The sequence below is a fragment of the Cylas formicarius genome, unplaced genomic scaffold (assembly GCF_029955315.1).
Source record: "Cylas formicarius isolate icCylForm1 unplaced genomic scaffold, icCylForm1.1 PGA_scaffold_6__28_contigs__length_40554024, whole genome shotgun sequence".
NCBI classification, from domain to species: Eukaryota; Metazoa; Arthropoda; class Insecta; order Coleoptera; family Brentidae; genus Cylas; species Cylas formicarius.
In genome coordinates, this window is record NW_026844347.1 from 33,324,357 (window position 1) to 33,336,264 (window position 11,908).

The 11,908-nt window shown below is 33.7% G+C and overlaps 2 protein-coding genes across 3 annotated transcripts in view; one reads left to right on the forward strand and one right to left on the reverse strand.

Annotated features, from left to right (window-relative positions):
• The window catches only part of LOC132702906 (cGMP-specific 3',5'-cyclic phosphodiesterase), a 58,326-nt gene extending 47,931 nt beyond the window's left edge, over positions 1 to 10,395 (forward strand). Inside the window, exons 8-14 of one of the 2 annotated variants that reach the window (XR_009618988.1) lie at positions 74 to 179; positions 2,820 to 2,944; positions 3,111 to 3,309; positions 4,441 to 4,594; positions 4,649 to 4,794; positions 5,006 to 7,692; positions 7,762 to 7,898. Coding sequence is in view for 1 of the 2 variants with exons in the window: in XM_060671766.1 (XP_060527749.1) it covers positions 74 to 179; positions 2,820 to 2,944; positions 3,111 to 3,309; positions 4,441 to 4,594; positions 4,649 to 4,794; positions 5,006 to 5,240; positions 7,762 to 7,877 (1,081 nt within the window). In the remaining variant the exon portion in view is untranslated. Of the gene's footprint in view, positions 1 to 73; positions 180 to 2,819; positions 2,945 to 3,110; positions 3,310 to 4,440; positions 4,595 to 4,648; positions 4,795 to 5,005; positions 7,693 to 7,761 lie in introns of both variants that reach the window. The other variant, XM_060671766.1, reaches the window with a different exon arrangement.
• A 152-nt stretch (positions 10,396 to 10,547) lies between these two features.
• Positions 10,548 to 11,836, reverse strand: LOC132702909 (golgin subfamily A member 7). Its single transcript, XM_060671768.1, has 3 exons — positions 11,501 to 11,836; positions 11,287 to 11,439; positions 10,548 to 11,233 (listed from the first exon to the last, which is right to left on the reverse strand). The coding sequence occupies exons 1-3, from the start codon at positions 11,648 to 11,650 to the stop codon at positions 11,093 to 11,095; spliced, it is 444 nt and encodes a 147-aa protein (XP_060527751.1). The 5' UTR covers positions 11,651 to 11,836; the 3' UTR covers positions 10,548 to 11,092.
• Positions 11,837 to 11,908: the final 72 nt, after the last annotated feature.

The window sequence follows — 11,908 nt, forward strand, 5'->3', positions numbered from 1 at the left end:
TTTTTCCCAAAATTTGGGGCACAGTCTCATAAGCGTCTCCGTCATTGACCGTCGATCTTCGTTTTTGTTTCAGCTTTACGTTCATCGATTTCGATTTATCGAACGACGACACGTGCAAGGCAACTATCCGAATGTTCCTCGAATGCAATCTCGTGCAGCAATTTCATATTCCGTACGAGGTAAGACCGTTTCCACACTCTGATGTTGTTTTAAGTTGGCTTTAATATAAATTGGCTTCGCCTTTGAAGCCGCCGAGGTGCTCCGAAAAGCTTTTAGATATTTAAAAGGCCGACGTGATAGTTATGGGTAAAGTGTTGAGCTAGCCGCTAAATCCTTCTATTAGAAATCGTGCTCTGCTCTTCAATCATGAAAGCAAACGATTATGGAAAATATACACAGAATAATTTGAAGAAAATGTGATAAGTTAATATAAAGATATTTCTTCGTTTCGTTATGACGAAAGCCTAAAATTAGTTTTTACAGCTCTGTTAGTATTAGCGTCAAAATAATATGTGCCATTGCGTAAAGGTATTTATCCCAGGTTTTTATATATAATATTATATTATATTGATGATCTATTCTATGTGACGTTGACAAATTAATTTTTTCTAGGTGAATGGCACTATTGATATTTGGAAGGAATAACGACCAGTATCATATTGGTGCTAAGTCGAGAAATATTCGTCATTTGTTTTTGTATATTTGCACAAATTAAATTAGAACAAAAAATGTTCAGAACTTCACAGTTTTCAATATTATATGACAGCTGTTTCAGCAATACCGTGCCTTTATCAAATACAAAATATAACTATATTCCGACACTTATATATAAAAACAGGTAGTAATGCATTTTTAATTATAGCTATTGGGTTATAAATTTATATTTAACAACGGAAACGCATTTAAATCCTATTGGTCATTTAGTAATAAATTTGAATAGCTGTTAATCTCCGTAGCTTCCAACAAATTTAGTATTTTGCTTTTTGAATGATTATGTAAAATATCAAAATTATCGTCAAAGTTGTGCATTTCTGAATTTAAATGAATGGCATAGTTAAAATCTGAACTTTTATTTTTATACGCCCTTTTATGTTCCTTAATGCCTTTCTTAAATGTTCTACCTGTTTGTCCGATGTAAATTTTGAAACAAGATCAACATTTCAACTTATAGACTCCGGATTTTTGAGTTTTTCGTAATTTAGTTTTATTGTTTTTTAGAAAATATCCTTGATGTTTTCCGTTTTAAAAGCAATATTAATACCAAATTTAGATAGATGTTTCGAAATTTTCTTGCTAGTTTCTCCTATGTTTTTTATTGTTTTATAAATTTTGTTTTCGGTGATTAATATGGGATAGATAGAGTTCACTGTAATCTGAAACTGCTTTTTAGTTAAAATCTTATCTATCAAAGAGGAGTCGTAACCATTGTTAAAAGCTATTTATAATATTTAATTATTTTTCAAAATTTTCTCTAAAAAGTGGTACATTAAGTAGCCTGTTGATAAAAGCATAAAAGGCAGACATTTTGTGTATGTAGGGGTGGTTTGAGTAATTATGTATTATTGTGTCCTTGTGTGAGGGTTTATGGTAAATAGAAAAATCTAACTTGGTCTGTACTTTAGTTATAGTTAAGTATAGAAAGTTTAGAGAGTTACCTTGTTCCGTCTCTATGGTAAATTTTATGTGGTTATGTATCGAGTTAATATGATTCAAAAAGGGCTGCAGTTGCCTTTCGGTTCCAGTAAAACATCATCTACGTATCTATACCACCAGAGAAATCCTTTACTCAGAGGATATTCATGTATGATATTTTCTAAATTGTCCATGAAAATCTCTACAAGTAGTGGTCTTAGTGGCTTTCCCATAATTAATCCTTCTTTAGTAATATAAAATTGAACATTAAATTCATAATAATTTTGATCTAAACAAACTATTAAACTATCTAGCAAGTCTTGTTTTATGACAGGGTTAACTTGTCCCAGGGTGAGAATACTGTTTATCATGTTTATTACGTCAGTTGGTGGAATGCTAGGAAATAAGTTTTGAACATCAAATGAAACTAGAATTGCCTTTGGAGGAATTTTTGTCTTTAACCTTGTTAATTAGTTTATCAAATGAATTTTTGATAGTATGTCTAGGTTTAAAGGCACTATTATATTCCAAAATTTTAATTAATCTTGTTGAAAATTTAACTGATAGTGCTGTTATAAAAGAAACTACAGGCCTTATTGGCATATGCCGTTTGTGTAATTTAATTATCGTCATATTTTAAAGCGTTTTCTATAAATTTCAGCTATAACAGACCGATAAGTTAAAACGCTCTGTTATTTTTAATTTAATTTACGTTTAACAATTTTTGCTACATCAATTCCGCAACAAATGACGTAATGTCAAAAAGGAAGAAGAAGAAGAGGCGCGTAGTAGAATTTAATTGGCTCCCGAAAATTAAAAGCAAAAAGGAGTTTTTCGATATGACTGTTATAATTTTTTTACATAAATCTTAAAATATCAGATAGGACAGTACGCGATTCTTCTTCTTTTTCTTCCTTTGCTGACATTACGTTTTGCTGCAGAATTGATCAAGGTTCTGCGATTTAGGACCCTCGGTAAGCCCGATAGATGGCGCAGTAATCATTAGACTTGAATTCAATAAAAATAAAAATTTTGGAATCCCTACAATTCCAAATAGATGTAGAATCTACTCATAAATATTCTTCACAGCATTTTGTAAAACGCTATACATTATTTTCTTAAGGCAACACATATCTAGAGTAGGTTAATTGATGTATGTTGTCGCATTTACTTTTTGTGCTTTTTAGGTATTATGCAGATGGGTGCTTAGCGTGAAGAAAAACTACCGCCCTGTAAAATACCACAACTGGAGGCACGCGCTTAACGTAGCCCAAACGATGTTCGCCATGTTTAAAACGGGGAAAATGGAAAGGTAACCGTTAAGAAAAGTGTTTATCAAATTTTAAAATGTCCCAGTTCATAACAAATCGCTCGTGTGCGTGTATGGACTTGTAATCCGGCGATCTTAAAACGTGAAAATTCGAACGTTACACTTAACTAACGGTCCGTCTGTTTTCAAATCAATCAACCCTTTACAGATTCATGAGCGATATCGAAATGCTGGGACTGTTGGTTGCGTGCCTCTGCCACGACCTAGATCACAGGGGTACCAACAACGCGTTCCAGACCAAAACCGAATCCCCGTTGGCTGTTTTATATTCAACTAGTACGATGGAACACCACCACTTCGACCAATGCGTCATGATACTAAATACCGACAGTAACAACATTTTTCAAGTAGGTGGCAACAGTGACTATATTAGATCCCTCTAACGGTGAGGCAAATCAAATTTTCAACGCACGTGAACAATGCTACCACATATGAAATTGATAGCTCCATCTATCTCTTCATTATTGAAGCAAGGTCTGGAATAAGCGATTCTTATTGAGGCAGTTTTCTAAAACAATTACTTGCAAAATGAAAAACCTTCATGCCGCAAGTGTTGAAATTTCTATGTTGTTGCTGAAGAACTGCGACGACAATAGAAAGGCAAATTATTGTCTTACTAGTGTTCAAAATGGCAAATAATAACATGATAATGTCAACATGAAGTTCTGCAAAATTATTCCATGAAAACAGTTTGCAATTAAACCGTCCAATACGTATATAAAAAACTATATTACGTTATCGAACTATTCTATAACGACCTTATTGCTTTCGCCAAGCAAAAAAACTTATTCGATCCTTTGCAGTGATATTGTGCTTTAGCTTACCCCTTACCCTAAAATAAATATTTGCATTGCATTCCATTTGCAATATTACAATACAAAGAATCATACAAGACAATTTTCTTTGGGAAAAATTTGTGACGATTGTTGGTATTTATCTATATAATCGACTGTCCCATAACATTTACAAATAAACTTTCGATTAGAATAAAAAAAAAACATATACTCACAACCATCATTTAAGAACTAAAAATATTTTTCAGTTGGATGGTTTAAGAGTCCTGTAATATAAAAAAGTACTAGACATAATGGAAGTTATCTTTTGCATTCTCTTACTCAATAGCTTAAAAATTGTCGAAAAAGAATCCGAATTTGATAATAAGCTTTTATGTATTTTTCTGCATCTGCTTAATTTGTTTTCTATTTTGTGATTATATTTTATATATTATTTATTATTTCTTTAAAACATATGTTAGTCAATATTGTTTATTTTGTTTCCATTTGTCTCTTTATATATCTTTTTTAAATAAAAATGTATCTGGTGTTCTCTAGATATTCATAGACTCTTAAATGCTGAGATCAAAAAGTGCGGACAACCATTTTGTATGCAGGTAAAAACTTGAGGGAATTTCGGGCTGACTATTCCTTAAACAGTGCTGGTAAAAAGCTGGAGATAATGAAACAAGGTGTGCTTCTTAGGCGTTGTCACCGGAAGATTATCGAAGGGTGATGAAGTTAGTGGAGACGGCCATCTTGTCAACCGATTTAGCCATGTATTTCAAGAAGCGAAACAAGTTCTTAGAAATCGTCGACAATGGCGAATTCGATTGGCAAAGCGATGACAAAAAAGAACGTAAGTTCTTTGTGGATCGGAAGCGATACATTTAAGGAAACCGCTTCATTTCAGTACTGTCGGGGATGATGATGACCGCTTGTGATGTTAGCGCGATAGCGAAGCCTTGGGAAGTGCAACACAGGATGGCCAAATTGGTGGCGGACGAATTTTTTGATCAGGGAGATATGGAAAAAATGCAACTCAAGGAACAACCAATTGTAAGTTTACAGTTGCTTAAACTCCTCATCCAATGAATATGCACTAATAGATTTCTTTGAATGTTGTCCAGCCCTGTCTCAACTCGTGCCTCTTCTCAATTCGTTCAAACAGTTTATTTTGTTTGTTGACACGTCTTACAATTAGGAATTTTTATGCAAAGACACAGAAGTTCCCCGTCAAAATGTTCACACGGCTCTTGATTTATTTTAGGCTATGATGGACAGGGAGAAGAAAGACGAGCTGCCCCAGATGCAAGTCGAGTTTATCGACAAAATCTGTTTGCCGTTGTACAGGGTGCTGTCGGAGACGTTTCCCTGGGTACAGCCGTTGTATCAGGGAACGATGGAGAATCGCAAACATTGGCAAGACTTGGCGGAAAAGGTCGAAATGGGTCTCACGTGGATCGACCACGATACGATCGATAAGCCCGTCGAAGCGTTCACCGGTATCAGTTACAAGAATTAGATAATTCGTTCACCAGTTTTTTCTTTTGTTCACTCGACATCTTTTTTATTAGAAAGTGTACTTTGGTGCCGTCACCATCTTCCGCTCTTCGGATTTTCCTTAAACACTTAAACAGAGTTAGATATTGGCCCCAGATTTATAAAATTGTCTTCTATTAGCGCCTTATCAGATCGCGAGGCAGACCCCTATTATCCAATAATCTAATTTCATGGAAAAGCAATTAATTAAAAGACACATTCAGAATTTCCAAGAAACAATAAAAAAACTAACTACTTTTAAAAAGTTACGAAGTGCAAATACAGGCTCTTCTCAATTAGCACATGAATTTAGATATGGCGGCGTATGGTGATGTCACTAATTCCATTTTATTTCGGCTTTTTAAGTAATGTATTTATCGTTGCCTTTGATTTTTGGAATGTTTTATTTACGTTATTATACGCTTATGTTACCTGAGAGAAAACTATTACAGGGTATAATGGAGAATGTTAATATATACGTTAATATTTACGAGTATGTGTAACTAAAATGCATGTTAATGTGTTATACGATGCCTTCAACTATCTAACAGAATATCTATGAATCATTTGTGAGACTTTAATTAGGACCAACTAACAATAGCTTAAAGTAAATAGTGGTCGGGACCCTCAATTAAATAAATGTTTAGGTGAGGTGTTGTGCATTACTTTATGAACCGCCTGAAATCACATATCTTTTCTTCTGTAACTCTTATCAATGAAAATGAATCAAAATATGTATTATACCGGTCGTTGGTGTGGGATACTTGGCTCAAAATATATATTATATGAAATTACCTGACTCTAAATAAACTTCTCACTAATTCTGAACTGATTTTTTCTTTAATTCTTCATTTCTAATACATAACTTTGTATAAAAAGGTAGTTAAATTAGTTGGCAGCACACAGAAACATGGGATGCTCGGGACTGAAGTGGGTATGTATACCGGGTGGGCAGAAAGTAGAATAATGGCTTTAACTTATTAGTTTGATGTCTCTAATTTTTGTTGTGAAAAAAAATATTTTTCTCTACTCATTACAAAAAATCGTCCTAGAAATAAAATAAAAGAAATAAAATCACAGTGACGTAGTTGTAGATGAGGCTTCGGTTGTGAGTTAGTATTGCTAAGCGTGAAATCAATGTTGGTTCGTAATGTGAGCTGAGGGTCCCAAAATATTCTTGGATCTCTAAAAAAATCAAATTTCTGGGGGTGGCCCCCAAATTTCTTGTTAAAATGATATTAAGCAGCTTTAGTCCAAACGAATTAGTATTTTGGGCACTTGTAATCGTCGCCTGGTACCCGACTCGACAGTCGGTAGGAATGAATTGGTAACCAATGTTTCATTTTAAAAGTTAGTTTGTTTGGTCCACTAACAATTAGAATGTAAAAGAACAGTTTTTTTACTTTTAGCTGAAGCGAAAAATGGTTGCCTACGATAGTTGTGCGCCTTGAAAATACCTACAAAACGAGCTATGCTTTGAGCGAATTGGTTAATAAACAAAAAAGTTATGGCAAAAAATTACTTTTCGCGTGGCGTATCGAGCAAGTTTCATACCCCACCAAAAAAAGCCACTTAAGCCCTGAAAAAACCCTGAAAATTTCAAGTAAAAATTGTTTTTGTTATTGTAGCAAGTACTACGGAAGTACTATAACAATGGGCACCAGCGCTGATAATAGTTAAACGCTTACTCCTGTAATATGAAATAAGATAGTTATAAAATATCGATTTTAAATCGTTTAAGTCAGTTTTGTAAGTTAGGGCAATTTTTTTGTTACAAACAAGTAGAATAGTTATTCGGACACATATCCGATCGAAACGCCAATAACTAGTTATTTATTGACGAATAAAAAAAATTGAATACGATCATCATCATCATTAAGCAGTTATTTTAACAGGAATGCATAGTGGAAGGGCAATTTTTTTTTCAAACTTGTCTCTTTCGAAAGTCAGTATGTGCGCAATGCTGGAGGGACTCGGCTTCTTTTGGGGTATGAAGGTCGTTCAATGTGTTTTACTACTGTTTATTAACAATAAAAAACAGTCATTTAAAGAGGTGTTTTTGGGTATAATATCATTGTTTATTAACCTATTTGCGCAAGCCACAGCCACAAGTCAAAAATACTGTTACCTACTTAATTGTTATTAGTTGTCCAACTTTCATCAGCAGTAATTAGCTCCCAATTCATTCTTACTATTGCACTCAAACTTTCAGTCGACTCTGATACGAGATGTCAGTTTCTATCAAAATCGATTAGTTCTAATTCTGCTGGCTTATATGTGTAAATTCATTCGAGAGCAAACCTATCCGTTCTTGTGACTATAATATGTTTAATTTCACACCTAATAAAGTGTAAAAATATCTTGCAGTACATTCAAAACAACGCACTGATGCTTAAGTCACCGTTTTTGAGAAATGTAAGAAATCACGAAGTTTTCCGCTGAGATAAATTTGTCTAAACTTTAATACCTGTTTCCGCGTTTCAGATCCGGAAGAGACGAAAGACATCGAGCTCACGGTTCAGACGCTCCACACGGTCGCGACTGCACCAAAAGTTTCGGAAAACAAAAAGCGACACAAAAAGTTATGCTGCATGTTGTGACGATAATTTATTAGTAACGTCTAAAAGAAAACGGTTCACGAATCTCACAGAAGACGAAACAATATGCTCATTTTGTATTTAAAGACAAAACTTTATCGAAAAGTCATGTAGATAGCGGAAAATGAAAAAGACATTTTATCATTCGGTACGAAGAATAGGATGGTCGGTTGTACACAAAGGTTTTGGCTTTCACGTTAAGGGCCCTTTTGAATTAAATAAATAAATTCGCAGATTGTCCAAAAGTTGATACTTTTGTGCAATATTTGACCTCTGTTTTTGTTATTGGGTACACCTACCTACCCATATTTCGATTTGTCAAATTGTCTTTGAGCTACGGGGGCTTTTTAAAAAGTCTACATTCTGAACTGTCACTAAAAAAATCTAAATTGCCATGCATTCCGTCAACATTGTTTGACAGATAACTACGACATATTTATTGTCCAAGCGTTATCACGAAGGAAAGTAATATGTTAAAATATTTTATACAATTAAAGATTTCCAGAATGCCGTCGGCCAAAAATAATTTGATAGCTTGCAGGTCTTACACTTCTTATCATAAATTAATGAAACTACCATAAGTGTCCATAAAATCCAGATTAGCCTGAAATCATGTCAATCTTGATCTTGATAAATAAAAAAAAAATACTTATAGCGTTCCATAAGATGGTGGATAAAATTCAGTTGGACAGCTGAATTTTACTCTAGAAAGATCACAAAACAGCAATTTACACTAAAAAAAATTATAAAGAACAAAATCAGACTTTTCCATTGCTCAAAAGCGGGTTTACATATAAATATAAAAAAAAATGTCTTTAGACTCGAGCCACGCAAGCGGAGGTCAGATTTCCTCCGCCTCCCTTAGGAGTACCTCAAAAGCACCGAATTTTGGACACGCAACTAACTATCGTCGGCGAAGGTACAAATCGTTCTTAAGCGGGAACTAATTTTGTACAACCAACCGTAACTTAACCGTATTTTAGCAATTTCCAAAAACGAGTGTTGTAAATATATATAGGCTATTCTATTTCTTTCTAGGGAGGTATAGAAAATATTCATGGCAACGATATGTATAATTTAAAATTTTGTTGTATACCGTTAAATTTCTTAAGCTCCACTTATAATCAATTCGCTGACCATGTGGAACTTTAGCATAGGAGCTTCACGATTCGCTCAAAAAGAGAAAAGAAGAAAAGTCAATGCTGTCAAGCGTGTTTAATGTTTTTTTTTAGTAGTTTATTACCAAGTTAACATTGTTGTTAGTATACAAGACAATTGGACTTTGATTTACAGTCGTCACGAAATTCATTGTAAATGTCACTGCCGAAAAGTATTTGCTTAGCTTGCGTGCCGCAGCTGCACTCCGCCAGCGAATTCATTATAAATGCAGTTTTATAATAAAATTACTTATAACGATGGTGTTGTTTATTGAGGCGAACAACTATCCGTTACTGACTGCCGTTTTCTCATAAACATTGCCGGAAATTGTCGCAAAAAAAATTACACCTTGTCCAGATTTTGGCCTAAAACTAAACATACTACATCGAAACCAAACGCGCATAACCACCACCATCGTCGTAAAAGCCTATATAAAATACCTAAATAAATCAAAAGCAATATGACTGCTAAGATGCAGCGCCATTATTTGGTTAATAAAAGTTAATGAAAACTGGGACAATATGAAAGAATATTTTTTTATGTAATAAAAACGGCAACCCGCAAATAATATTATATAGGGTGTTGAGAAATAAGAAGTTAATTCTTAAGGTCGTAAATTTGTGATTGTGATTAAAAGAAGAAGAATTCTTATTAAACTTTTAAGATACAGTGTGCAGAAAACAAAGTTTTCTATCATAATTTTAATAACAGTAGCCATTTTTGATGTAGCTTTTTGATTTTTGTGACCACCGGAGTTCGTAAAAAATATAAATATTTTTGGAACAACATCAAAATGAATTACATTACATTACATTTCAATTCTGCGCACATTGTAGCTGATACATAGGGCGTGTATCAAATTTCATAAAAATATCTAGGAAGAAAATTTGAACAGCCTGTACTCTAAAAGTTATATGAATTTCGATTTTAATTGGCTTTTAGACAACAAATTTGAGAGTATAATACCTATAGCATTGAACAATCTTCCAATTTGAATGGCATAGCAAAAACTAATAAAAAATATTGTCCTGATTTTTCATGGAGTAACTATAATACTTACTAGTGTAAAAATGAAAACATTGAAATTATAGGCGTGGTTTTTGAATGCATCGAGTGCTGTTCTGACTGTGTACTGCACCACTTTCTTGACACAACTCTTTCCTTATACAATTTTTGAGTGTAAAAAAGTCCAACATTTTAATTTATTATAAGCGCATGTAAACAATAACGCAATGTTTTTATGGTCATACAAAAGACAATGTGAATAGATCCCCGTTTTCGGCACATTTCACGTTACTTTTATTAACATATAGAGAGTCTTCATATTTTTTTATTGTGAATAAAGTTCAACAAATTTCTCTGACCCCGAGTTTTATTTTTCATAGTTTGAAATTTATACACTTACTAGGCGTGGGCGTAAAAAAATTTGAAACCAGACCTCTAATTACAGTGCACAGGTTTAATTTCGAAATAATATTAAATGTTGATTGAGTCTATTTATTATCATTTTTGAGTTTTGGTTCTATTATACTTACCTAATAGAACACAACATTTGGGCAATAAGCGATATAAATAACATAACCTAAAATTGTGTTTGCCAAATTAATACACATGCGTTAAACCTCATATTCCTTGATGAAATTTTTAGTTATTCTTGGTGACATTTTCAGGTATATCTATATAAACGAAAAACAACCGTGCCAAACTTATTTATTTGTTTAATTAGACAATATTACAAAACTCATGAAACTTTGTCACCAATGTTAAGTCTTGTAGTAGATGAGCTTTACTTATAACAAAATACATTCAATTCATGCAAAAAAAGGAAGCACTCAATAAAAGAAACTTAGCTCGTTAATAATGTCCATATCAACTAAATAATTTCACAGCCCTGATGCTATTTCAGATGAACTTGTATAATTTTTGTGTATTAAATAAGTCCACATCCCTTTAATACTACCTTAGGATATAAACATCTTCATGATTGAGGCAGTACATGTACATATACGGACCATAATTCTTCACATAAAAAACTCTTGGGTAGAGTGGGAAAGTGTAAGTCATGCATTGGGTGGCCGATCCAGACAGCTTATTTCTAGAACCCTTAATCCTCGCAAACTAGGATCAGTCAATTTCAATCCCCTTGGTTCATAGACTCTTTCATTTTGTTCGGCAATGAATTTGGAAACTTTCTTCAAGCACTAATGATTAAAAAGTTGTTAATAAATGGCATATTATAAATGGAATTTCTTACCTTCTCATAATGAGTTTCTTTGCAAATGTAAATTAAATATGCCGTTAAACATGCCAGACATCCTTCACAATAAGTAGAACATGTCGCTTTTTCTGCTTCTGCGAATAGCGCATTTAGCCTATTGATGGTGCTCTCAAAAGTTTGTTTTTCCAACTAGAATGCACATAAAACACTCGTTATAACATTTTACATTCCTAATACTATTACAACCTACCCTGCCTTCTAATTCTTGAGGAAACCTGGTCTGGAATTTCACAATAGTTCCTTCGCTATAATCCCGTTGAATGAACACTTTCAAGCATTGCGGTTGAGCCATTTGCTCGGTTTCGGCAGCCCTGCCACCATTGTTGTAATGATTGCTCATTGTTTGGCTATTTTATAAACCAGCCTAAATGCAGAACATGAGATCAAAGATATTTTAAAAATGAGTTCAACCGACGAGTTCAAGCGAAGATCTTATCATTTTGACCCAATAAACGCCCACAGCACACATGAATTAACCACTCACAATCAATTATTGCTGTCGGCTGTCTGTCATATTCGCGGAATAAGAACGAATAATTTCGTTGGCACATCACAGATGGCAGCAGCACGTTATTCATTCAATTGTTTATGCAACCAC

What these genes read in the sequence shown, in the direction of transcription:
- LOC132702909 (XM_060671768.1), bottom strand. Translation starts at nt 11,650, where the DNA reads ATGAGCAATCATTACAACAATGGTGGCAGGGCTGCCGAAACCGAGCAA. An exon ending in CTCAAGAATTAGAAGGCAGG is followed by an intron (nt 11,440 to 11,500) that starts GTAGGTTGTAAT and finishes TGTGCATTCTAG; the next exon opens with TTGGAAAAACAAACTTTTGA. An exon ending in AAGAAACTCATTATGAGAAG is followed by an intron (nt 11,234 to 11,286) that starts GTAAGAAATTCC and finishes TTTAATCATTAG; the next exon opens with TGCTTGAAGAAAGTTTCCAA.